We start from the raw sequence: 25,234 nt of genomic DNA, 5'->3' as shown, positions 1-25,234 counted from the left end.
TTCACAGTGGGATGGCAAGCTGCCTCATCCGATAAAAACACGAAATACCGCGGGGAGGTGTGTGCTCCGGTCCCAGCTGCAGCGGGACCGCGTGCCCGGCCAGCGCTCTGCCTTCCCCACTTGTAGTTTCTTAATCTAGTTTTGGAATGTTTTATGACTCCCGGCTCTCATCTGCTTTTTGTTCAGCGTGGCGCTCCTTCTTCCCCTCCTCCCTTCTCGCTCCAGTTAAATTACGTGCTGCAACCCATTGCTTTTGCCCAGAGCTGCTCCACCTTCCGCTCTGCCATCTCCTCCAGCTCGGCATGTGATGCTGGTCAGCGTGGTGTGCCCGGGGCTGGTGCGCACAAAAAGGGGCTGTGTCACACCCTCCCGGCCACGGTCCCTGATGGGGATGCTCTTCTCATGGGCATTGAAAACCACGAGGGTCCTGGTGCGGTGCCTGCACCTCCTCCATCCTGTGCCCTGCACCAACAGGTGCCTTCACCCACCTTCACCCACCTTTGGGCTCCCCCCGCCAGCCCTAGCACCGGGGTGAGTTCAGCCCCACTGAGGGAGTAGCGTGGCCCGTCTAAAAGCAGAATTGGTGTCTTCTAAGTTGTATCGCAGAATCTGCTCCTTTCTCTGCAGTTCTGCTCTTAAAAAGTCTTTATTTCCAAGCAAGTGATGCGTGTGACAGCAGGAATGCCCCCTGCCACCAACCCCTCCTGCTGCCCGGCTCTGCCTTCCCTGCCCCAAGGTTTTCTCATGCCTTTGTCCATCTGCTGCACTGAGGATGCCGTTGGGGACAGCCAGTGCTGCTGCTGTGGCTGCAAACTCAGCTGTTGATTGAACACTCGCCATCTGTCCCCAAGGACTGCAGCCCACCGAGCACGAGGGACTGACGTGGTGTGCCAGCTCCAGCCGCTCGTCGAAGTATCTGTGCTTTGGGGGAAGATTTAGGAGCTGGAAGGAAGAGGGGAGGGGGTGGCTCAGGCAGGAAGGGTGGATTTGGGGCAGTTTGTGCCCCTGCAAGGAGCTAGTGGAACCGAGACATCTTTTGAGCCCTGCGTTTGGGGCTGTGCTGGCCTGTCCGGGCTGTCTCGGTGATATTGGCTGTATTCGCCACCTCCCACTAGACAGGAGACCACCCCCAAGAGTTCGTGGCTGGGCTCTGCTCCCCTCCAGCTGTGCAGAGAGGCTGGATGATGCCCCCGAGCCGCCCTCCCATCCCCATCCCCTGCAGCCACCCATGCAGAGGCAGCATCGTTGGCTCCAGCTGCAACACGCAGGATGCTGCCACGCGGCTGCTGCTGGTGGGACCCCAGCGGGACCCCTGCAAGCCCCTTCTCTGCTCCCAAGGTGGTATCCCCTTGGGGTGCACCCCGTGGGGGCTGATTGAAGAGCCACGAGGCTGCCTTTATGTAGAAGTTAGGAAGCTGCCCAAACCCAGCCATCCCTGCAGCTTGTCATGACTCCGGGGGTCCCTTCCCAGGGGACCGGAGCCTCTAAAATTGATGTGGAAGGTGTGGAGCGGCCGAGGGAGGTGACAGGGAGAGGGTGTTGCGATGCGTGGGCTCATTTTGGAAAAAAACTCCATGCAGCAGCAAAGGGGCTGCAACCACTTTTCTGCAGAGAAAAACGGTGAATTTAGGGGAGTTTTCTGCGTTTTTATTAACTTGAATTTTTACTGAAGAAATGAGAGGCGGAAAGACGCGAAGGATGTTTGGCAGCTGAGTGCACACCCCTTCCTACCTCCCGATGGCTTCTCAGCCACAGGGATTTGAGCATTTGATTTCATTTTGCTGCCACCAATAAAACACACGTCAAAGGGGAATTGTGGGGCGGAGGGAGGGAGGGAAGAGAAGCATCATGAGCTGGGAACCAGTGCCGAAGTGGAGGGTGGGGACCAGTCCCATCCGTAACTGTTAAAGAGGGAGTGAGTAATAAACAGGGGTGGTGGATATTTGGCAAGATAAATGGCACACAGAAAATATGCTTCTTGCAAACTTTGTGGGGATAAAAATGATTTAAAGAGACACTGTCAAGATAAAAATCATATCTATTCAAGAACAACTCCTTACAAGTGTTATTAATAGTACCCGAGGTTGTTACGCTGGGAAGGGCTTTAAAATACTGCATTTTGCTTTTCGCTGTTGGTGCTGCCTGGTTTAATTTCAGCACAACGATGCCTGGGCAGGTGGGTGGCAAGTGCTGGAGCGAAGGTGAGGTGGCAGGGCCATGCAAGCCCTGAATCCTGCTCCTCAGCATCCTGGGGGACATGGTTTTGGGGTATAGATGCCTTTCTCCACTCTGTGCTCCAACCACGAGCTTCTCCTGCATCCCCGGCTGCCCTTGCATGGTGGTGCTGAGGGCCGGGTAGAGGCAGCGGGTACTTTGCTGTGTTGATCTCAGCACTGATGCTGCCAGATTATTGCACAGACCATGTCCCTGCTGCACCCCGTAACCGGAGCCAGGCTGGGGTGAGACATCAGTGAAAGCCTCCAAGTGCTGGTGCCTTCCATGCATCCCTTGGGAAGCAGTGCTTTGACTGCTGGATGAAAGGCATCTCCAGCATCACAGACCTCCTCCCTGGGTGTTTAATTACAGGCTGTGATCCACTTGTCTCCTCATCTCTTTGCTAACATCAAGGCGCTGCTCACCAGGGTCTCCGGGCCCCGTGCATCAGTGCTTGCAGGGTCTGGGCTGCCATCGCTGCGGTTTTCCCTGCAGGGGCAGAGATGGGGAGTGGGGCAGGGATGGGGATCGGGGCAGGGGGAAGCAGAGCTGCCCCCAGCACCATTTGGAGATGCCGTGCTCGGCTCCGGGGTCAGCACAGCAGCAGGCAGGCACCCACCGCAGGATGCTCTGGAGGGACACAGGCTGCCCTGCCACTGTGCTCTGAAGAAGGGGAGGGGGCAGCTCCCTGCTGCCCCTCCAAACAGGCAGGGTTTAATGGAAACTTATCAATGGGGAAACCTGGATAATCCTGTTTCTTCTGCCTCCCCCCAGCCAGGTGTCCGGGTTGGCCAGCTCCACGACCCTGTCTGCAGACTTGGCCACAGAGCCCCGTCTCGGGGCTGGGAGGGAGCACGGGGGTCAGAGGGATGCGATGAGGTTGAGCTTTGCCCAACACTCCCCCAAAGACCCCCGACTTCCCCATCTGCCTCCCTCTCCGCTGCTTAGCCCTCCGCAGAGCCTCCCCTCCCACCCAGCCTGGATCTCGCCGTCTCTGCCACCCCTTACTCCTTGCTGTGCACATAGGGGACAGATTATACCTTTCCTCTGCTGCAGTGCTTTTGCATCTTTGAAAATTGCCAGCGTGTTTCCCCTCTTATCTTCTTTGAACTGCTCAGCCCCTGTGCTCTCCATCCCTGCCCGCAGGTCTCGTTTTGCAGCACCACCCCCCCCCACCCCCCCCCACCCCCCCACCCCCCCCCCCCATCATTTCTGTTGCTCTCTCTGGGATCGTTCCCAGCGCTTGACATCTTTCAGCCGAGTAAAGATTCATTTTCGCTGCCTGGCCTGCTGGTATGCGGGAAAAGGGGGATCACTGCTGTATTTTAAGCTGACTGCTTTGGAAGCTGTGAGCCAAGAACTGAGAATTTAATGGCACGTTAAATATACGGCTGATTTTTAGGTCCAGTTCTGATTTTCAAGCAAATATGGGCTTGGGAATTAAGGATGGAGATGAGTTTCACTACAAGGTAAATAAAAATTAACTGGTGGTCATATAAATGTACCTGCATATTAAAAGTGGGTACATGATTTTTGAAATATACTCAATTAGAGAAATGAGAGTTTGGGGTTATTTTTAATAGAAGCTTCATAAACATGGCAAAATTTCGAGGACCTACAAACAATAAAAATGCCCCCAGCTCCAATATCTAACCCTGGATGTTTATGACTGTTTAGTGCTCCTCACATAAAATAAAAGCACCACCACAAATTAAGCCAGTTACTTTTGCTGCCTCCTGTCCCTGATCTCTGCAGGCAGCTGTAAACCCTGCCCAGGAGCGAGGAGGTGGTGAGGGGACACCAGGATGTCCCTGGGGACAATACCGGGCTCACTGCAGGATGGAGAGTTGGCCCAAGCTGGGAAATGGAGTGATTGCAGGAATTAATTAGGCAGGGCTGTCCCTTGGATGCAAGTCCCTGGGTGTGGATGCAATTATGCATCAGCCTTGATGATGCTCTCGCAGGGTCTGTTTATCCTTGAGGGCATTTGGAGGGAGCAGCGGCGCTGGGCTGGGGCATTGGTGTTGCTGTAGCACAAATGTGAAATAATCAAACTTGGCTACACCCGCTTTTTACTAGCTAGATTTGCACTTTGTGTATGCAGCAATTCTGGAAACTTGCTTCTGGTTTGGGTACCAAATTGGGAGCTGAGGGTGATGAAACCCCTGCTTTCCGGCAAGGAGGGCTTGGAGCTTGCGGAGGCTCTTTCCACAGCTCACTTGTGCAGGAAAAATCCCTAAAGGCATCGGGGAGAAAGAGAAAATGAGAGTAATAAAAGCTTCAGGGAACAGTCGCCTCTGTTACCAAACTTCTTGCAAACACGAAACAACAAAGAAGTGAAACGCGGAGATAATTAAGGACATAATTGTACACACACAACTGCTTAATTAAGTTTTTCCTCTTTAAACCTGACAGAATCTGCTTACAAGGTGCGAGCGCGAGGGGAGGCTGCCCATATGCTGGGCCATCTGCACTGCAGGCGGGGGAGGCGAGCCAGCCCCATTGCCACAGCCCGGGGAGGAGGAGGAGAAGGAGAAGGCTGCCCGCTGGGGAAAAGAGCATCACGGCCCCGAATGTGGCCACATGCTGCTGTCGGCCCCACGCGTGTGCCTGCCTGGGGAGGGGGCCGGGACTGGCAGGTTGCCGTCTCTTTTTTTGCTGCTGAAAAGCAGGGAGCCATCCCAGCTTTGAGGTCCTCTCCCTGTTCCACCCCCGCAGCATCCTCCTTGGTGGGATGCGGGGGATGAGGACAGACAGACAGTGAAGATTAATAAGTGAAAGAAAAAGGGAGGGGGACACCTGACCCAAGCTCCTTGTTTCTGAGATTCAAATTAAAGTCATAACGCTGTTAGGAACACGATTCAGAGTTTATGAACATGTTATTTATATTGATTTATCCCCGCAGCCCTCAAGACTTCTTGAAAATAATTAGGGTTGACATTGCCAATGCTAGAGCTAAATGTTGGTATCACATAATGAAAACTGCACGCCTTGGCTCTGCCTGGCGAGCACAGCGTGTTAAAGCAAATACCAACATCTGCAGATCGCACCCTGCGCGCCTCCTAAACCAGACACTGCAGCTGCTGGTGGCACCCAGCCGGACACGTGGCCACGGGACAGGGCACCTGGAGACCCCCCCCCTGTGGCTCCTGCTGCCCCCAGCCCCACTTGGCCTCAGGAGCCACTTGTCTGAGGGGCTGTGGTAGCCCCATTGCCTCCATCCCAGCACCGGGATAGCCCTCCCCTCATTTCATCCCGCATCCCTGCTGGGATGTGCAGCCCAGACCTTCCACCGACGCTGCGCTGCCTGGGCAAGCATCTCCACCAAGCATCACCCCTTTTTCTTTGGCATATAGTAGTTTTTTTGTTTTTTTTTTTTTTTTCCTTAGCATGGCTTATAGGAAGATAGGGCATGTGTGCCCGGACTAGGAAGGTGTGTTATGGACCAGCCTGGGGCTGGATACACGGCTCCGGATTTAGCGCACGTGGGCTCCCTGTTAGGGCAACATTTGCTTGAGCTGCTGTGGAAGTGGCTCCCTGGGGACAGCCCATCTCCTCCAGCGATGGAGAGGGCCTGAGCTGCATCAGCTCTTTCCCCTAACGCAGAGGACACCCTCCGTTGAGCTGCTTCATTACTTTTATTAAAACCCCATCAATTTTCCAGCTCAGGGATATCAGTTTCTCTCAGCATCACTCTCAGCAAAGGTGAGAGTGCCACACCTCAGCCCCTATGGTGGGGACGCCAGCACGTGCTTTGTCCCCATGTTTGGGGCATTACATCTGACTGTCCACCCCATCCCGGGCTGATGCCAGATGTGAGAAGTGAGCTTTGGGATCGCCGGGATGCCCACGCATGCAGGCAGCCCCACGGAGAGCAGGACATGGGAATGGAGGTTCCAGCCCCAGCTTCGCAAGGCAAAGCTGGCGGGATTGAGGGAGCAATTCAATTAGGCACTCGACCAAGCAAGGAGAAACGAGACGGGCTGTGACCGCACCAGTGTCGTGCTGGGAGAGGTGGAACAGGAGTGATGGGAAAGGGCAAGGCCTGGATCATGGGAATATGCGTCTTTAGCGGCGATAAGCGGTAGCAGAGATGACAAGCCTGACAGCCACCCCTGCCTCCAAAATCCAAGGAAAAGGTGCTGTGAAGCTGCCAGAAAGGGGCACGAGGAGGGCAGGGAGCAGGGAAAGCCCAGCTGGGGGGGAAGCAGGGGGAGGGAGGGGGCTGAGCCCCAGCTGGGGCGATTTGGGAATTAGCAGCAGGCAAGGCACACCTGGGGCTTTGTCCTTGATAAGGGGCTGGTTGCGCTATGGGGGGCTTTGCGGGGAGAGGAGCCGGTAAAGTCATGTAGAGACCTTGGGGCTGGTGGGCTGCCCCTTTCCTTTAGTGGGGTGGGTGGAGGGGGCTGGTGGGATGCCCCTTTCCTTTGTGTGTATGGGGGTGGGGGGCAGCTGGTGGGCTGCCTCTTTCCTTTGGGGGGGTTTGTGGGGCTGGTGGGCTGCCCCTTTCCTTTAGGGGGTGGGGCTGGTGGGATGCTCCTTTCCTTTGGGGGTGTGTGTGTGTGGGGGGCTGGTGGGATGCCCCTTTCCTTTGGGGGGGGGTGTGTGTGTGGGGCTGGTGGGCTGCCCCTTTCCTTTGTGGGGGCGTGTGTGTGGGGCTGGTGGGCTGCCCCTTTCCTTTGTGGGGGCGTGTGTGTGGGGCTGGTGGGCTGCCCCTTTCCTTTGTGGGGGCGTGTGTGTGGGGCTGGTGGGCTGCCCCTTTCCTTTGTGGGGGCGTGTGTGTGGGGCTGGTGGGCTGCCCCTTTCCTTTGGGGGGGGGTGTGTGTGGGGCTGGTGGGCTGCCCCTTTCCTTTGGGGTGTGTGTGTGTGGGGCTGGTGGGCTGCCCCTTTCCTTTGGGGGGGGTGTGTGTGGGGCTGGTGGGCTGCCCCTTTCCTTTGGGGGGGGGGGGGGTGTGTGGGGCTGGTGGGCTGCCCCTTTCCTTTGGGGGGGGTGTGTGTGGGGCTGGTGGGCTGCCCCTTTCCTTTGGGGGGGGGTGGTGTGTGTGGGGCTGGTGGGCTGCCCCTTTCCTTTGGGGGGGGGGGTGTGGGGCTGGTGGGCTGCCCCTTTCCTTTGTGGGGGGGTGTGTGTGGGGCTGGTGGGCTGCCCCTTTCCTTTGTGGGGGGGGGGTGTGGGGCTGGTGGGCTGCCCCTTTCCTTTGTGGGGGGGGGTGTGGGGCTGGTGGGCTGCCCCTTTCCTTTAGGGGAGCAGGGGGGGCTGGTGGGATGCTCCTTTTCTTTGGGGGTGGGTGGGTGGGGCTGGTGGGATGCTCCTTTCCTTTTGGGGGGGGGGGTGTGGGGCTGGTGGGCTGCCCCTTTCCTTTGGGGGGGGTGCTGGGATGCTCCTTGGGGCTTCGCTAGAGCCCACGTAGGACCCCTGCGGGAGACACCGGGGGTGGGCTTCGGCACCTGCCCCTTCTGCTGAGCCAAGGCTCTGCCCGCAGCCGGGGCTCAGCGTTTTGGTGCCGGCTGAGCTTGGCTCCCCAAGCCGGCTGTAACGCCGTGCTCGGTGCCGTCCCTGCAAGCGGGGCTGTCGGCAGAGCCATCGCTCATCCTCGCCCAGGTTAGCTGCGTCCCACACGCGCCTGCTCTTATCTGGCTGTTTATTGCTGTAAATTATTGAAGTCAAAAAGGCTGACTCAGCAACGGAGGCTGGAGGAAATTTTTACACATCTATCAAAGCGCCGAATCCCACTCCTGTCTGCGTTTATTGCGGGTTGTTTCACCTTGTGGTGGGCTCACCTCTGGGCCGAGACCGGTGCTGGCAGCTGCGTCGGTGACTTGTACCTCTTTGGGGCTGCCCCAGGTGGGGTAAAACTTGATGCACGGGGCCAGCCCTGCAGCAGGCAGCAGCTCGTGCTGTGCCTTGTTGGTTGTGGGGTGGTTGGGGGGGCACCATGAGCATGGATGAGCTGGGAAGCTGGAGTGGGGAGCTCGGTGGGGTGTTTCAGCTAGGTGGGGAGAAGGGGTAAAATTTTGTGCTATTTCCACAAGAAGAGGGGAAAGCTTTAGTCTGCAAGGGGGGGTTCTATGCCAGAGACCCCTCGGATGGCTCCATTTTGGGGTGCTAGTGCCCCAAGACTGCTGAGAGCTCAGGCCTCGGTGTGCCCAGCACTTGGGGGAAATAAGTTATCTTGAGCCAGCTGCAAAAAAAAAAAAAAAAAAAAAAAATTCCCTTGTTGTCCTGGGAAAAGTTGGCTTGTCCCAGCACCGCGGTGTCTGCCCTGTGCTGGTCCAATCCTGGCACTCACCCATGTGTTCCCATTGTGGATGTGACCTCCTCTGATGGCTGAGTCTCCTGGGGGTCGGGGGTGGGGTGGGGGTGGGTTGTCCCAGGGCATGGAAAGTTTTGTTTGTGTGTCTGTTCCTCTTTAATTTATTGAAGTGGCATGAGGACCTGCTAATGAAGTGTTGAAGATGGATCGTGGCCGGGTTGTGTTACACAGGGCTCATAGGATAGTTGATTACCCTGGGAAACTCGAATGCCATGAATACTTCATAAAGCAAAAGCCAACAGTAAATTATTCATTATCCATTTATCAGGGTCAGCTATGATAAACCCTCTGGGACAGGGGCTGAGCGTGGGCTCCCCTTCCCAGCCCTCAGCAGGCACGAGCCTGCTCATCTCCCCCACCAGTGTGGGGTCCGTGGGGACAGGGACCCCACGGGGCTTCTCCGGGGAGGGATTCTGGGGGAAGCTGTTCCCTAAAGCATTGCTCCATTTGTTCAGTCATGCTAAGCCATGAAAAATTCAGCCAAGGGCTGGGAAGGGGGGTTGGAGACATGGGGGAGTGGGGGGGGGGGGGGGGGGGGGTCGATCGTCTCCCTGCAAGAGGGAGAGTGGGATGGGTCATCTGCAGCAAAGGGGACAGGCACTGTCCCCTCTGAACTTGAGTGCAAGGTGGCAGCGTGGCTGCTGCCGTGGGGGTACCCAGGGATGCCCGGCTCCAGGGATGAGGGGGAGGGAGGAGAGGCAGGCAAGGAGCCAAGCACCAGGCACAGAGGCATTTTAAACACACCTGGCTGGCTAATTGGCTTGACACATCCTAACCAGGGAGAAATTAAGATCCATCCTGAACTCTGCATGTGCTTAAGGAGAGGAACCTGGGGAAAATGAGCTGTGGCAGAAAACTCGGATCGTGGACCGGAGGGTCTGCAAACACCCGCTGGGTGCGGTGGCCTGCAGGGCTGGATGGTGTCTGAGCGGGGACCGAGCTGTCGCATCCCGGTTGCCGCAAGAAACAGGCTTTGCTGCCATCTACCTCTCCCGGGCTCCCCGGCACTGCTGTGGGGATGCTGTGTGTGCCGTGGGCTGCTGGTGGGGCTTGAGGCTGCCCTGCTGCTCTTGGGGGTCCCAAACATCCTGACCTGAGGCTGAAAAGGCGCGGGGAGGTTTGCAGGGGGCAGCGCTTTGGTTTCTCCTCTCCAGCCCTCTGCTTCAGTCGTGGGGGCTCTGGCGCCGTGGTCTTCCTCCAGCATCGGCCCCGAGGTTACTCTCTCCGCTCCAGCGCAGGGTGTCAGTGCCTCCCTGATCTCTGTGCCTCGGGGGGATTTCACGGGGGAGAAAGAGCAAGGGAGGGGGAAGACATCCCCTTGCCATCCTATTTCATCGAGTGCCTGCTGCCAGAGCGCTGTGTCTGTCCAGCACGGCCTCGTTGAGCACCAGGCTGTGCCAGGCGTCTTTCGGGGCTGCTCTGCTCTGAGCATCAGCAGCAGCTGGAGTGAGATGTGGCTTTGCTGGAGCCTGGCTGGACCAGGCAGCCTGCCCTGCCTGCAGGCCCTGGGCACTCACCTCCCCCCTGCTTCCCTCCCTGCTCCCCATTTCATCAGTCTTTTTTTGGCACAGGCAGGGCAGCCTCTGCTGCACATCTGTGCTGCACATCTGGGTGCTGTATCCCCCTAAAAGCCCTGGCTAAGCCTGCGCCATGCTGTGCCTGATGCCGCTGGATGGAGATGCAGCAGCGATGGGATGTCCTGCGCCTTCCCGTCCCCTAGCATCACCTCTGCTGCTGCCTCTTAGCACTTCCTCAGCTCCAGTGGTACCCAGTTCAGTTTGTGCTGTTTCTGGTTCCGTGTTATCCCCTGAAATCTGTGCTCCTGCTGATGTTCTCTAGACCTGAAAGAATATTTAACCACCTGGTAAATTATTTATCCCTCTAAGGTTTCGTGCACTTGGGGCAGCTAGCAGGCCTCTCTGAGAATTAACTAGAGCCATAAATCAAAGAGACATTTGAGAAATTTCCTATTGCTTGCACTGATGGCGGCCTGGCCCCTGAAATGCCACTTGCAGGTTGGGAGCCGGGCGCTGCCACTTGCTGCTATTACTTGTTTAGGAGCTTGTTAAATTTAGAAGTTAAATAGACTCCAGGAAACGGATAAGACATACCAAGTGCCGGCGACGGGGGAAATTGGGTGGCTGCCACCCCCTAATACTCCTTTTTAAGGTGGGTTTTTTCAAGCTTTGCAAAGCACTGCCATCAATCCACTTGTGAGGGTGAAGGCAGCCGAGGGTGGCTGGCGGGCTGCTGCAGGGTGCTGTGCTGTAAGGGATGGGGATGCTGCCCCCTTGGCAGGGCTGGATGCGGCCGTGCTGTTGGTGGGTGGGAGAGGGGGTGGTGGGGCTTCAGCAGCTCCCCTTGCACAAAGCACAGGGATGCGCCTGATGCAGGGGGGCATAACATGACCCCCAAGGGGCTGTCAGTAATGCTGGACGTGTAAAAAAAAAACAAAAAACCCAAAAAAAACCTGATGGTTTTCAGTTGTTGTCTAACAGACCGGCTAGGGTAGGGATGGGGCAAGGGCTCTGTCATCCCACTGGGATGCTCCAGCCGTTCAGGAAGGCTGCCTGTGCTTCCAAGGGGTCTAGTGGCCGACGTGCGGTGGCATTTGCCTTGTTTGACACGTAAGCCTGGTTCTGGGGGTCCCTGGCAGCTGCAGAAAAGGGTTAGGAATAAAAGGAGGTACAGGGAGGAGACACCCAGCAAGGGGTCAGGCCGCCAGCCTCCTGGCTTGTCTTCACTTCTGCACTGGAGCTGAGCTGAGGGTGGGAATTCAGGTGGTCTCAGCAGGGTGGTGCATTTGGTTTTGCACAGGACGTTTTTGGATGCTTGCTGCAGCAGCAGGCCAGCCAGGCTGGAGCAAGGCAGAAGCCCTGCTCGGGCATCCCTGCAAAAGCTGTTCAGAAACGCAAGGCAGGGGACAAATCCTGACCCTCGGGTGATGCTTTGCAGCATCATATGGGGTGAAATGTGTTTAGGAGATGACCCTGGGCAGGGCATCTCGGTGAACAAGCTGTTGCGTGGTGCTGCCGTATCCTGGGCAGGGGGCCCTGGGCGGCGGAGATGCAGCGGTGCCTGCAGAGCTGTGCCGATGCCAAGCGACACCCGTGGGGGCCTCCACTGCAAGGATGCTCCCACCTTGCTGGAAGTCACCGATTGCCCTGTGCCCTGAGGTCTGCAGCTCGCTTCGCATAGCTTCTGTATTTGTATGGCTTTTTTGCATGCTTTATGTCGTCTGAATGCTACCGATTGCACTGCAGATGAGTTGGGGGGCATCTCTCCTCTCCTGCTCCATGCCCCCAGCAGAAGGGAGATATGTGGAGCTGGGAGCTCGGGGCACCCTGGGTTTGCAGGAGGAGGCAGCTCAGCTGCGGTGCTGCCAAGAAACCATCCCCTGCCAGCCCAGCTGTGCCAGCGTGGGCTCTCCAGAGGCCTGGAGCTGGATGGAGCTGTTCTAACACGGGTGTGGGGTCTACACTTGTATCCCCTACCCCAACGATGCCTTTTCCTTTGGGTCCCCTGCTTTCTCCCCATGCCAGAAGCCTTCTGCGGGGGTGACAGACAGGTGTTTCACCTCTCCTGAAACATCATAGCTTTCTCTGCCATCAGCATTTTTCCAGCAGAAGCCACCTGCATCACTTTGGCTCCCAAGCAGAAAGAAGCTGCCTCAGGAGACCGCTTTCCCCGCTGACCACAGCGTGAATCACTTATGTGATGGCCTTCCCTCCACCATCAAACCCTTCTGCTCCCCCTGCGCCATCCTGGCAAGGTTTTAAGCATCATTTGTCCTTATTGCCTTCTTGCATTAAACCTCAGGCTCACCTCAAGGTGCTGGGACAAGCCCAGCTGCCCCTGTAGCACTGGGGTCCCCAGGGACTGTGGGAATCCCCCCAGTCTCCACCCCTCCTCCTTGGGACCAGGGAAGGGTGTCCAAAGAGAGGACATGATCTGCTGCCATGCAGACAAACCCCAGCCCCACCTTCCCTAATAAATTAATTTGCCTGGCTCCCCGTGTGACGATGCAAAGCTGCAGCCAGACCCCAGAGAGAGGTTCCTCCCCTCCCGCGCTGCCTCCAGCCCTTTGCCACCATCCTGCTTCTGTCCTGCTCTTTATTCCCCATCCAAGTGAGAATTCCCGTTTATCACATCTGCCTGGCGGGCAGCAAGGCACCAAGCAAGAAGGAGCCTGCAGTAGCCAGCGGGAAAGAGCTGGGAGAAAGCGCCAGGTAATAGAGGTATTTATTAAAGGAAGGAGAAAATTTATATGCTATTCCTGCTTTTTCAGCTCTCAGTTATCGCCAAGGGGAGAGGAGGAGTGGGCAGCTTGTGCAGGAAATAGCCAGAAGTCTCTTTTCTGCCCATTTGTCAGTCTGATGAACAAGAAAAATATAGGCGATCTCGATGAAGGAGAAATCGAGTCTGGAGGAGGCTGGCGCGTGTCCCTCCGTGGCCGTTCACAGCCACCAGCAGCCCCAGCTTCATGGAGAAGCTGCCCTGACCCCCCTGGGGCTGGGGGCTTGTGCCACTGAGGGGACCCCAGGCTCCCACGGGAGCTGTGAATGGGAGGGCAGGGGTGGGGAGGGGAGGGATGGGGGGAGGGGGAGAAGATGGGAGGAGGAAAGGGAGGCTGGAGGAGAGCCCTGACAGCGGGATGGGGATGGTCTCAATGTCTGGAGCCATCGCTGCAGTCTGTGCCTCTCCCCTCAGCAAGGGCCCCCCTGCCTGTTAATTTATTTAAAGTGCTTGGCATCTACCGGAGAAGAGCACTAGGGAGTAAAAAAACCCACCAAGTATTAAGTGCTAATAATTCCCTACTTTTATTTGCAGTTATCCACCTACATGAAAGAGGCTGGGTTTTGCTGACACTTTCTTGCTGGGAATTGAATGCTGCCTGAATCATCCATCCAGGGCCATTTGTTCATAAAAGTAAGGAATTGCTGTTTGAATCTTTTTATTGCTGCTAATGTGACACAGGCAGCGGTGATGGATTCAAGGAGTCTTTGCACAGGCTGGGGGTGTCCGTGCCGGGAAGTGGCACAAATGTGGGTGCTCGTGCACCCTCCTGGGGGGTGCAAACACTGCCTGGGTCTCCCTGGGTTTAGCCTCATGGAGGGGTGGCTGTTGGGGCTGTGCAATGTACCCCTGGCACTGGCAGGGGAAATCTTGGTCTCTCCTAAGCTGTAAACCCCCCAGCTTTTCCACTGAGGGACAGTTTCCTCCCATGGCACCAGGGTCTGTGCGCTCCGGAGAGGGGTTGGGGTGGGATTTGGACCCCCTAGCGCTGTGAGTGTGATGGCAGAGAGGGAAGGGGGGAATTTTTAATCTTAATCTTGTTGTTTCCAGAGCTGCTGGAGCAGCCGGACAAGGAGGTGTTTTTCCTTTGGCAGAGACAAATGGTCGGAGCCGTACCCTTCGGCATCCTGGCTGCTGCTGCTGCACTCAGACATGATAAATACATCCCAGGAGAAACCCCAGAAAGCAATGTCCCAGCCTGGAGGAGATCAGCCCTGGGGCAGGATGAGTGCTGTACGGCACAGCACCAGGCCAGGGCTCCATCTCAAACCTTGCAGCCTTGCACCCCGCGCCCGTCTCAGTGCCTCGGTGCAGAATCTGTCTGTGCCCCGCAGCTTCAGGGGAGGCGCACAGCCGCTGCAGGGCAAGGACCAGGGCACGGCCCCTCGCTGACATCTCCCTCCTCATCCCTGCGGATGTCTCCAAATTAGGGATGTCATTAACTGCAAGCTGCTTTTCCCCTGACTGCTGCTTGCACAAACGATAACTGATTTAAAATGAATTGAGCCAATTACCGCAGTTTTCCTAAAACAGATGATGGCAATACTCGGGTAAGGAGGAGCGATCCCAGCTGCAGTGGGGATAAGAATTAGGCACTGAAATGCCCTTTGGGCCCGCAGTTCCAGCTGTCTGGGCTTCCTGGCTGGCTGGCTGCTTTCCTCAATTGCATGTGAATTTAGGTGGTAGCAGCTAGGGGCTGCTGAGCAACCTCAGGCCAGTGGTGCTGGAGAAGGTGCCGGTACCTGCTCTGTGTGCAATTATCTGCTATGAATGAGTGATGCTGGAATGATCTTTGCTGATGGCAAGCAAGAAGTGGCTGAAAATACCAATGTATTTATGGGAAAGTGGAAAGAAAACTCCTGAACGTGTTTTTGTTGGGTTGTGTTGTGGGTTGTTTTTTTTTGTTTGTTTGTTTGTTTCCCAAAGGTAAGACCTTGGGACTGGGTTTGGGCATCTCCCAGTTCCTTAGAGCTAGTGCAGGTGGGGGAGGGTGTAGGTTGCCCAAGGGCTCTGGAAGAAGGGTAGCTTTATTATTGAACTTATTTAACTTTATTACTTAACCATTCAATTAAATAACCTGGGTTATTTCATAGATATGCCAAGCTGGCCCGCTGTGCCCAGATCCAATCCATACACGAAGTTCATAAAATTTTAAAAAACAAGTAATTGTCACTGGATGCCTTGTCCTTGTAATATGAGGAGCTTTAGTGAAAAGGAAAGATAATGAAGGTGGATTAAAGCTTAACTGTGTGAAAATGAGCTGAGGGATCTTGAAATTGGGTTCCCATGTGTCTGCCTTTCCAAATTATGGGAAATATTGATTTACTCGCACCAGCAGCGGTGACAGCTCGCCACGATCCTGGCAGAGAGGGTGAGGAGCGACACATGTGGCACTGGCTTTCTGGGATGGGGACAGGTCGAATCCTGCGCAGCCCCTCAGCTTGCCGCAGGGACCTGGGCCATGCAGACACTGCAGGCTGAGCTGAGGAAGAGGCTGGGCATGCCTTCCTCACACCAGGGGTGGCAAGCAGCTGGTGCCCAGGCTCTGCCTCGTTGAGGATGGGGAGACCCAGCTCAAGCTCTTCCCTTGCCCATCGTACTCCCCAGTTTGGCTGCAGCCCCCAGCCCTGGGCTTCCCTCTGCTGGGAGATGCCCCTGGACAGGATAATCCCCTTTGCAGCCCGCACAAAAGCCTTTGGAACTGAGATTAGATGAGCTGTTGCAAAATCAGTTAGTGATAAATGCCTAGGTACACGTGTATAAAACAATCTGAAACACTGGGTCAGGAATCTGGGCTCCTGCTGCTTCCCTCTTAATCTCCTATTAAGTGATATATCTTCTGATTGCTTTTGTCAGCGCTCTAAATTTAATAACTGAACTAACCATCTTCTCCTATTGTTCGCATATAAATAAGTGTTGGATCGATAAAGAACATCTTTAAAAGCCCCTGGATTTGAAAAATGAGGGGAGCATGGCCTGGCAGGCAGTTGCAAGAAAATTATGACTTCATATCTCCAAAAACCAGTGTTTAAAACAAGGGGGGGGGACATGACAAAGAAGAAAAACCCTTCAAGGAGATGTTTCTGCTAGAGAAAGGTTGGATCAGTGAGGGCTGGGTGAGGTTTTAGCTTTTGGCTGCAGGTTGCCTGGTTGCTGCACTCCTCCCCTATGGTTTTGGAGAAACCAAGTGCTGCAACTTGGATGCTTTAATTTTTTGTAGGGATTTTTTCAAGGATTGGTGAGCTGCTGCTGCGGGACCCCCTCTGAGGGGTGGAGAGGGGCTGAAGGCAGAAGCAGGGAGTTGCTCTCTTGGGGTGGGTTTATCTTATTCCCACCTGCAGCCTCTACTCCAAATAAAGCAGCTTCTCCTTTGCATCGTGGATGACTTGGAGCTGCACCTCCAAGAGCATCAGCAGCCACGCTCAGGACCACGCAGCCTGTCCAGGCAGCATCCACCTGGAGAGGGCTTCTTGCAGCGGGGTAGACGCATCAAGGAGGTAAAACTATTCTGCTGGAGACAATTCCCTTTGCAAAACATCCCCGGGGCTGCAGGGGCAAGCCAGGTGCCCGTAACCTCCACTGGCTTTGCAAACAGATGATTTTGCTCATCTGCCACGGTGTCATGAGCAGTGACACATCTGGCGCAGCAGCGAGCACGAGTGGGGTGGCCAGAAGGCATCGCTGCTGGCGCTGCTGCCAGTATCTGCGGCTGCCCAGCGTGCCGCAGCACCGTGGGGCCGGGGTGCTCAGCTCGATCCCTCTCACACCCGTGGGAAATTCAGCTGCAAAGCCCCGAGGTGGTCCTCAGCTTGCCGGAGCTCCCTGTTAGGGGTCACGGGGTGTTATCTCCCTCCAGGGTCTGCTGCATCGTTGTGAATTCTCCCAGCAGCGCTGCACGGCAACAAAAGGCGAGCAGCCCTCAACTATAACTGCAGCATTTAAAAAAAAAAGCGGAAAAAAAAAAAAAAAAAGTGTGTGGGATTACACAGCCAGGCACCGCGCTCGGATTGGGACGTGTGGTTATGGAGGGTTGTGTTCCCGTAATTTATTGCACTCCAAAGTCTAGGGGGTGAGATAAGCGATGCCGAGGAGGGCTCCTTGGCGCGTGGTGCGTTCAATCACTCGCTATAAAAGCGCCCCGGTGCCTCCGCTCCTCTGCTTCTCCCTCGCTCCAAAGAACAAAAGGAAATGGCCTTGTTGCTTTGTAGGCGAGGAAAAGGAGGCTCCCGAGACCAGACCGGGGAGTGGGCCATGAATTATTCAGTGCAGCCGCTGGTGCAGGAGTGGTGCTGAGACCTGCTCCTGTGGTGACCCCAGCCAGGACCCCAGGGTTTGGATGGATGCGGGTGCAGTCTTGGTGGGTGCAGAGGCAGGAGGGTGCCTGGAGAGCTGGGGCTGGGGGCAGCATCCTGCCCCCCTCCCCAGGATGGTTCGGGGAAAGGTGGTTTCTATTCCTGCGTTTCCATCCCGGGATGAGCCTTGGGTTTCCCACCATTTTTGGTTGCTTTGGACCAAAAAAGGAGGAAAAATGCCTGACAGGGGGCATGGGCTGAGCGGGGAGGGTGGCGGGGCGAGATCCCAGGGAATGCGCTCGGGGTCGCTCTCCAGCCAGCTCGGTAACAAATTCACTGACACAGGGAACAATTTTTCCCTGACTCTGCCAATTCCTTAACGATGCTGACTCAAAGGGCCTCGCGGGGAGGGGAACTTGAACTCTGCAAAAAGCTCTCTGCTGAATCTTTATTTAAGGCTACGTGGGGGATACTTAAATATTGAAGGACAAAAAAAATGATGGCTGGGGGTAGGCTGGGCAGCAAGGGCCGTGGTACAAGCGGTGACACCGGCTGCCCTGTGCCCTGTCTGTGTCTCAGTTTGCCTCTAAAACCCTTCGGTGCTCCGGCTAATGGGGCTGTCACCTTGCTGGGGATTGTCACTGCACTCCCCTCTGTGATCCAGGCTGGTTTAATGCACGTATCCCCCTTCCCATGGCTTTGGGGACAGCTTTGGGCTTGTGCCTCCGACAGCAGCATCGAGTTGGCTCAGCTGGACACCAGCACCTTGTCAGCGCAGCCCAAGACAAAGGACAAGGACTGAGCGTCTGTATTTTTTTTTCTCTGCTGCTTCTGTTTATTTCTTATTTTTTAATGCCTGCTTCTTGACTGTAGAAGTCCTTGTGCTGACACGGTATTATTTATTTATAAAATATGTACAGGAAAGCGCTCGGGTACCAGTCCCACCCTCCAAGGTTGGCCGTACGTGTCCAGCTGGCAGGAGCAGACGTGAAAGACAGTTTCTCTGCCTTGGAGTAGGGAGGAGGAGGAGAAAGGAAAGGGCTGAGAAAAATAGAGACTTCAAAGTATGTGAGCAAATATTTACAGGTTCCAAGACAAAAAAATATATCTACAGTGTTGTCTTGGGGATACAGGGAGTCAGGCTTGAAGCGAAGCCCGCTCACAGCTCCATTTGTTATATTGATTTATAAAGACTACGGGTATTGATTTCCATCGGCTGTGCCGGCACTGGGGTGCGCAGCTCCGGCGAGCCCCAGGCTCGGGCACTGGCGAGGGGCAGCCGGGACCACTCCAGCCACGGGTTCCTGCTTCTGGGCTTTTTGCAATGGTGCTTTGTCAGGATGCTTAGTTTTTTTCCAAACGAGGACCGAATGCTTCTGCAACACTCCCTTGAGCGCCAGGGAAAGGGGATGCTAGCAGGGAGCGCGTTTCAGGGCAGCGGGGAGGAAAATATTGCAGTTTGGGGTTTTCGACTGGCCACTGAAGTTTTAACATGATGTGAACAAAGCAGGGGGGTTTGCTGGTGCTTGGGGTGGGTAGGGACAGTCCCCAAAATCTGACCAGCTCCTGGGAGCTGGGGGATGGACCTGGGGTCCCCTGCAAGGGGCTGCGTCAGTGTGGAAGGGCTCAGTGTGCCGTGTCCACACCAGTGGGCGCGGGGATGTCCCAGCAACATGCCTGGGGCCCTGTGCGTGGTGGGGAAGCTACTGCAGTATGTGCACAGCTAACTTCTCGTGCTGGGGAGGTGTTGGTGCGCAAGGGAGTGACTGTGTGGAATGAGACTGTAGGTGTGTGGGTGTCTGTCTCGGTCCCCGAGCTCAGGAGGATACCCCAGTTCAAACTGTCCATGGTCTATGCAGGTGATACTTGGCTGGAGGAGATGGAGGAGACCTCGGTCTTGCTCTGGGATACGGTGGAGGAGACGTCTTCATCCCCAAAGGGGTTCTTGCCACAGCAGATTGTGGTGATCATGCAATTACGGAACTGAAGAGGGGAGAGAAATGGAGAACAATGGCATCAGGGGCCAGCAGGGATGTGCTGAGACCCCAACGGCCCTGAGCTTGCTGCTCCCCTCCAGGCTGAGATTCATCCTCTTCTGGGAGACAGCAAGGTGCCTGCAGTGACCCCAGATGTGCTGGGGAGCCAAGGGAGAGGCTCACCCTGCGCAACACGGGGCATCTCACCTGTTTGTTCATGAGGACGTAGATGATGGGGTTGTAGAGAGAGGAGCTCTTGGAGAAGAAGGCAGGCACTGACATGAGCGTGGCGGTGAAGTCTGCTCCCTTGTTGGTGAAGATCCAGAATGCCACCACGGCGTAGGGTGTCCAGGCCAGCATAAACCCCAGCACCATGAGGATCACCATCCGTGTCACCTCCTTCTCGGCCTTCTGTGTCGTGGCTGATTCCTGCTGCTGGGCAGCTGCCTGCAAACAGGGGGGTGGTGAGGGGCACCCCGCAGCTTTCCACCCTTGGACCACCTCCCCTTTCCTGCCCAAGCTGCCCACCCGGTCGGTCCCCATTCATCCCCTCCCAAAGTTACCTCTCGGACTTTGCAAATGAGGCGCCCGTAGGAGAAGAAAATGACGATGACCGGGATGATGAAGTGGATGACAAACATGTAGAGGACGTAGGACTCGTTGTGGTAATCGGGGTTGTGGGTGTAGTAGTCGGGGCCGCAGGAACACTGCATCCCCTCCGGCATGTATCTGCCAGTGAGAAAGGTTAGGATCTTCAGCAGGACCTTCCCGGGGGGGCAACAGGAGGGGCTCAACCTGGGGACCGAATTTCTTAGGGATGGGGGATGCTTGAAGAGCAGCATGTGTGTTTTGGGTGAGCTTGTCCCTGGGCTCTCCCCTGTGCCCCGTGCACCCAGCCTCGCTGGCTCTGCCGCTCACGGCTCCTTTGGGGCCAGCACGAGCCGTGCCGACGTGTTGCCCTTGGGCACGTAGCATCAGTTTGTTGTGATGCTCTCTCCCTCCCACGGGGAACGGGCTATTTATTTCCTTCCTACGTGGCTGAGCACTTGCCTGCCAGGAGCCACCTGCTCTCCCTCTGCCGATGGAGGGATGCCGAGCGGGGATGAGTTGCCAGCTTGGTGGGTCCAAGTTCTTGAGGGCTTTGTCCCTGCTGCTGCACAGGGTGGAGGGATGCGCAGCCTGGGTTTGGAGGGGCCCTGGCTCCAAGGGATGCAGCGCAGGTCTGCTTCGGAGCCAAGGACCGGCTGCCTGGGCAGGGATCCCAGCTCAAGGCTGGAGAGGGACCATCTGGCTATGCCTCATTGCAGGTGGACACTGAAGGGACTTTGCTGCCCCCAGGCCACCTCCAGAATGTGCTCGAAGGGCTGGTAGGGCCTTGCTATAACCCCACAGGGCAGCTCTGCAGGGGGGTGTCAGGAGGGGCTGGAGCTGCAGCATTAGTGAGATCACCTCCATCTCCTCAGCTCCTCCCTTATGCTCCGGGTGGCCTTTGGCTGCTGCATCAGCTCCTGGCTGGGGATGTGGGTGCACGCGAGAGCCAGACGTGGGCTTCAGCTGCCTGGAGGACACACTCGCTGGAGCCTAGTGAGCAGCGTGTGGCTCAAACAGCCAGCGTTGCCTCTGTTTCACCCCCAAATCCCGAGTCTTCGCTCTCTCTCATCCCTCAGGCTCTGCCCCTCGCCCCACACAGAGGTAAGTGGCAGCGTGTGGCTGCACGGTGCTCCTCAGGGGTTATGGGGCTGGAGTAGGGACAGGGACTGAGGGGTTGCTGTGCCTGAGCCACGCGTTTGCCGGGGGGGAGCTGAAATGTGCTGTGGTGCCAGAAGCAGGACAGACAGGCTCACGGGGAGAGTGGGGCTGTGCTGGGAAAGGTGCTGCAGGGCTCCCTGGAGCGATGCTGGGGTGGAAGCACATCAGCACGGCGTTTCACCTCCCCTGAGCAGCCTTGGCTGCTGGTCTGGTTGTCCAAATGCTCTTTATGGTCTGCAGAGAGAGATGGGCTCTTTGCAGCATGGGTGAGACAAGTTGTGCCCATCGAAGTGTCTCTTTCTCAGCAGAATGTACAGGGAGCACGAAGGGCAACTGCAGCTGGAGGTGCTGAGCCTCTGGCTGCCTGTGGTTAGGGGACACCAAGACTGACAGCTGAGGTCCCATTCCTGTTCTGACTTGCCCCATTGCCCCTCTCAGGTGGAGCCTGGGGGAATTTCATGTCCTGTCCCACCGGGGTGCTTGCCCAGCAGCTGGGGCTGCCGCTGAGCATCCTTGGACTCACCTGGACCAGCCAAAGAGGGGTGGAGCGGCACAGGAGAAGGCCATTACCCAGGTAAAAGCGATGCCCATCATGGCATGGCTTGCAGAGAAGCGAAAGTTCCCCATGGGCTTGCAGACCACGATGTAGCGCTCGATCGCCAAGACAACCAGGGACCACAGGGCAACTTGGCCTGAGGGAGGGAGAGAAAAAGAGAGCGTATGGTGGCGGTAAGAGCTCCTCTGGGTTTGGTCTTCCCTTCGTGGTCTCGTGGTTGCAGCGAAGAGCAGAGGGAGCTGAGGAGATGGGGATCGGTGAGGGATAACCAGCATCCTACTCAATAACTGAAAATCTCCCGGCTGGAATGTGCAAAAGGTCTGGGAGCTGAGGGGAGTGTCTGTGCCGCAGTGGGATGCTGGTGATGGAGGAGGGGAGCATCACGGGTTTTTGTAAATAATTTAAAAATCAAGGGGGGTGAATTCCACCTCGGCGCGAGGAAGCACAATTTCCGACAAAGATGCCAGATGCGTCCAAACCTGTTGATGCTTTTAAATGTGTATTTCATGAGTCTTCCGCCAGTGCTGGATCCAGGGGGAGGCGTGTGGGGGAGGCAGTGTGGGTGGGCATGCGTGCACATGTATTTATAAGGGATAATTAAACTTCAGGGGATTGGGAGCGTTTAGTCGGTGCTGTAAGCCTGCTAATGCCCCCAGCTGTGATAATCTGCTGATAACTACACCCTGTGCTAGGATTCGCTGGAGACCCGCTGCTCGCACGGTGACTGCTTCCCATCAAACTTTCTTCCCTGCAAACAGGAGCCTCCTTGTTCTTTACTAGATACAAACATTGGAAGGGCAAATAATGCTGCCTGAAAGCCCACCGGCTCACTCAAGCAGAAATGGTGCAGTCTCATATGATCTTCAAGACCCCAAGACCAAGCCCTTCCTTGGTCCTTGGCTTGGATCAGGACGTTTAGCTCTCCTTTTCCTTGGCAGAATTATTTTTTTTTCTTTTTTATTTTCCCCCAGATCAGCGTCATTGCAGGAAATTGCCCCATTTAAGGGGAAAAATAGGGACGTTCTTGTGGTGGTTATGGATCTCTACAAGGTTTAACAGTTGTCAGATCCATCACGAGGTGTCGTGTGGGCCCGGCTGGCTGCGTGGGCATGGGGTGCAAAGTGAATTTTCCCTGTTTCGCATGGGGGCTTTCTGCAGGGTGAAGCGTTAGCGGCTCCCGTGTCCCTGAGAAATGAAATAAGGAAGCTCCCAAGGGCACCCAAATCAGGTGCAACTGGGACAGAGCTGAGAAATTGCTGCAAAGCGCGGGCCTGGTTACCCCAGCTCTGTGCAACCCTGAATCCTCCTTCCCCTCCATGCTGCTGCTCTTCTCTTCTCCTTAGGAGCTGCTGCGTCTTCCCTTTGCCCCTAGGGAAGCTTCTCCTTATCTTGAACTCATCCTCTCCACGCCTGTACCTCTTCTATGGGGTCCCTCTCCTGAGTGGTCTCTCTCCCGGGGGATATCTCTTCCCCCTCTAAACCCCTCTCAATGCTTCACCTTTTCCCAAAAAGGGAAGCCTTTTGGCAAAGATGTTTGACCTTAATTCAGGGACACGATGTGGTCATCCCCGGCAGGTCTCTGATAGCCCCGCAACCTTGGCGTGAGACCCCCTGGACGCACGCTGACCAGTGCGGCCGGATGACCCCAGTTCTGATCCTGCAAACAAGGATCTCTCCCTGGGGGTTCAGTTCCTTGCAGCAGCCCAGCCAGCCATGAGATGGATGCTTCTTGGTATCGAGACCCAGCTTGCATAAATTTCTGGGTTTATCCCTGTCTTTAAGCGGCAGGGAAGCAGCACCTTGCATGGCAAGCTCTGCCCCATGCAACGAGCCGAGACGCGGCAGCAGTGTGCGAGATGGGTGAGATGCTCTGCGCATCGCAGTTGTCCTGCTGGCATGATGAAGGGAAGGAACTGGGCTCCCAGAGCCTTGAAGAAGCACGGCCCAAGCTCCCACCCTGCAGCCCTTACCTCCCAGCGTGGCGAAGAAGCCCTCCACGGCACAGCCAATGGGGCCGAAGATGAAGTAGCCGTTCCAGGCAGTGTAGAAGGTGACGGTGAAGCCAAAACAAGCCATGAAGAGGTCAGCCACAGCCAAGTTGACCAAGATGTAGTTGAGTGGCTGCCGGAGCTTCTTGTGTTTGAAGGTGACCAGGAGGGTGAGGAGGTTGATGGGCAAACCCGTGGAGATGAGGAAGAAGATGTAGCAACACACGATGCGGTATTTCCAGGGCTCGGCTAGGTAGTACTGGGGGTACTCAAAGGGGCTTCGCACCACCCCTGTCTTGTTGGACATAGGCACATAAAAATTGATACCTTCCGTCCCGTTCATCCTGCCGAGGTTACGGCAGTTGCTTTGCTTTTAAAAGTTTGTTAAAAATCAAATGCTTTGGTTTCGTAATGAGTTTTGCTTTAACCCCAAATTAAAAAAAAAACCAAATAAATAAATAAAAAAAAAGGAAAGCCCCCGCCCCCCAATGTGGAAAAATTCCCACCCCCCAATCCAAAAAATAAATTAAGAATGGTAAATCCCAAGGGGACAGGAGGTGGTGCGCTACCCCTGCTCCGTGTCGAGGGCTGGCGGTGCCCGCGTGCCAGGGAGGTTTTATACCCTTCGGCCTCGTCGAGGGAGTGCGGGGGGAGGCTGGATTAGGGGCTCGGCTAACTTTGTATGACAAGGGCAACGGGATTGAGAAGGGTTGATGGTTTAAGCACCCTCTAAGCAGCCAGTTGGCCCCAAAACCTGCATTAAAGCGTATTAATTGCCATTAAGTGTTTAATATTGTTTAAAGAGTTGGGAGGAGGAAGGGATGGGGTGGGGAGCCCTTTGGAAGAGGGGCAAAGGTAGGAGGAGCAGCGGTGACTTGGGAAGCCACTGCTTTGGGCGATTGATGGGGAAACGGGTCAGTGCTTGTGTCCACCGTGGGTCAAAGCCTTTGGGGTGTCCCTGGGTGGCTGAAGGACTCCATGGGAGTATTTGGGAACTGGGGAGTGCCCAGCTCTGCCCCACTGACCTTGGGGAGGTCACTGGGGGAAGACTGGATGGAGCTCTGCAGATCTGAGCCGTTGGCTCAGCTCTGGCTGTTTGGCTGCTCTGTGCTGTGGGTGCCTGATCCAGCGTGGGTGCTGCCTGGTGGGGGTACAGGTCCTGGTCAGAGCAAAACTGGGCTCTGCTGATATGGCCAAGGGTCACTTCTGCGCACGGAGCAGGGCAAAAGCAAGCGGGGAAACTGCTTCCCATCCTGAAGGCTGCAGTCTTGGTCCACGTGGCATTTTGGGGGCAGATCTCTTGGCTGTATGACGCCCTGAATTGTGCACCCTGGTTGTGCTACAGTGCAAAGGGCTGAATTTCCTCCTCTCTGGGCTGAAGGATTTACATTATTCACCTGATCCTCCAGGGATCAACGGGAGGATAGGAGAGGGTAGGGACCAGGGATGAACGCGGCATGATCAGCCCTGCAGGTCCCTGTCTCCCAGGGAGCTCCTCGTGAGGGTTTCCCACCAGAGCCTCCTCCCCATCCCAGCAAGTTTGACACCCATCTGCGTTGCAGCTTGGCGAGGATTGGTGGGGTTTAGGGAAGGTCCTTAGCCACAGCTCTAAAAACCAGACTGGCCAAGTGTCACTACTTGCTGGAGAAGCAGTGCCTGGATGCCCAGGAGGGGAGAAGGTAAAGTCTTAACAGCGCTGACACCCTGAATTCCCTCCAGAGACAGGGCAGAGGGACCAGCACCAGCCTGGGAGCCACACTGGGAGAGCAAGCATGATGGAAAGAAGCTTCTCCCAGTCCCCAGCACTCAGTACGGGGTGTGGGATTCCCATCCCAGCACACACGAGACTGTG

At 56.0% G+C, this 25,234-nt stretch overlaps 1 protein-coding gene across 1 annotated transcript; it reads right to left on the bottom strand.

Annotated features, from left to right (window-relative positions):
* Nucleotides 1-18,177: 18,177 nt before the first annotated feature.
* Nucleotides 18,178-23,957, bottom strand: LOC121098707 (green-sensitive opsin). Its single transcript, XM_040616988.1, has 5 exons — nucleotides 23,365-23,957; nucleotides 21,362-21,530; nucleotides 19,653-19,818; nucleotides 19,297-19,536; nucleotides 18,178-19,096 (listed from the first exon to the last, which is right to left on the bottom strand). The coding sequence occupies exons 1-5, from the start codon at nucleotides 23,723-23,725 to the stop codon at nucleotides 18,965-18,967; spliced, it is 1,068 nt and encodes a 355-aa protein (XP_040472922.1). The 5' UTR covers nucleotides 23,726-23,957; the 3' UTR covers nucleotides 18,178-18,964.
* Nucleotides 23,958-25,234: the final 1,277 nt, after the last annotated feature.

Source organism: Falco naumanni, chromosome 17 (assembly GCF_017639655.2).
Source record: "Falco naumanni isolate bFalNau1 chromosome 17, bFalNau1.pat, whole genome shotgun sequence".
Classification (NCBI taxonomy): domain Eukaryota; kingdom Metazoa; phylum Chordata; class Aves; order Falconiformes; family Falconidae; genus Falco; species Falco naumanni.
This window is presented reverse-complemented; position numbering and strand designations above follow the sequence as displayed.

Excerpts from the sequence above, each read along its gene's own strand:
- LOC121098707 (XM_040616988.1), bottom strand. The coding sequence starts at position 23,725 with ATGAACGGGACGGAAGGTATCAATTTTTATGTGCCTATGTCCAACAAG. Across the intron at positions 21,531-23,364 it reads CTTCTTCGCCACGCTGGGAG|GCCAAGTTGCCCTGTGGTCC; the intron begins GTAAGGGCTGCA and ends TCCCTCCCTCAG. Across the intron at positions 19,819-21,361 it reads CCCCTCTTTGGCTGGTCCAG|ATACATGCCGGAGGGGATGC; the intron begins GTGAGTCCAAGG and ends TCTCACTGGCAG.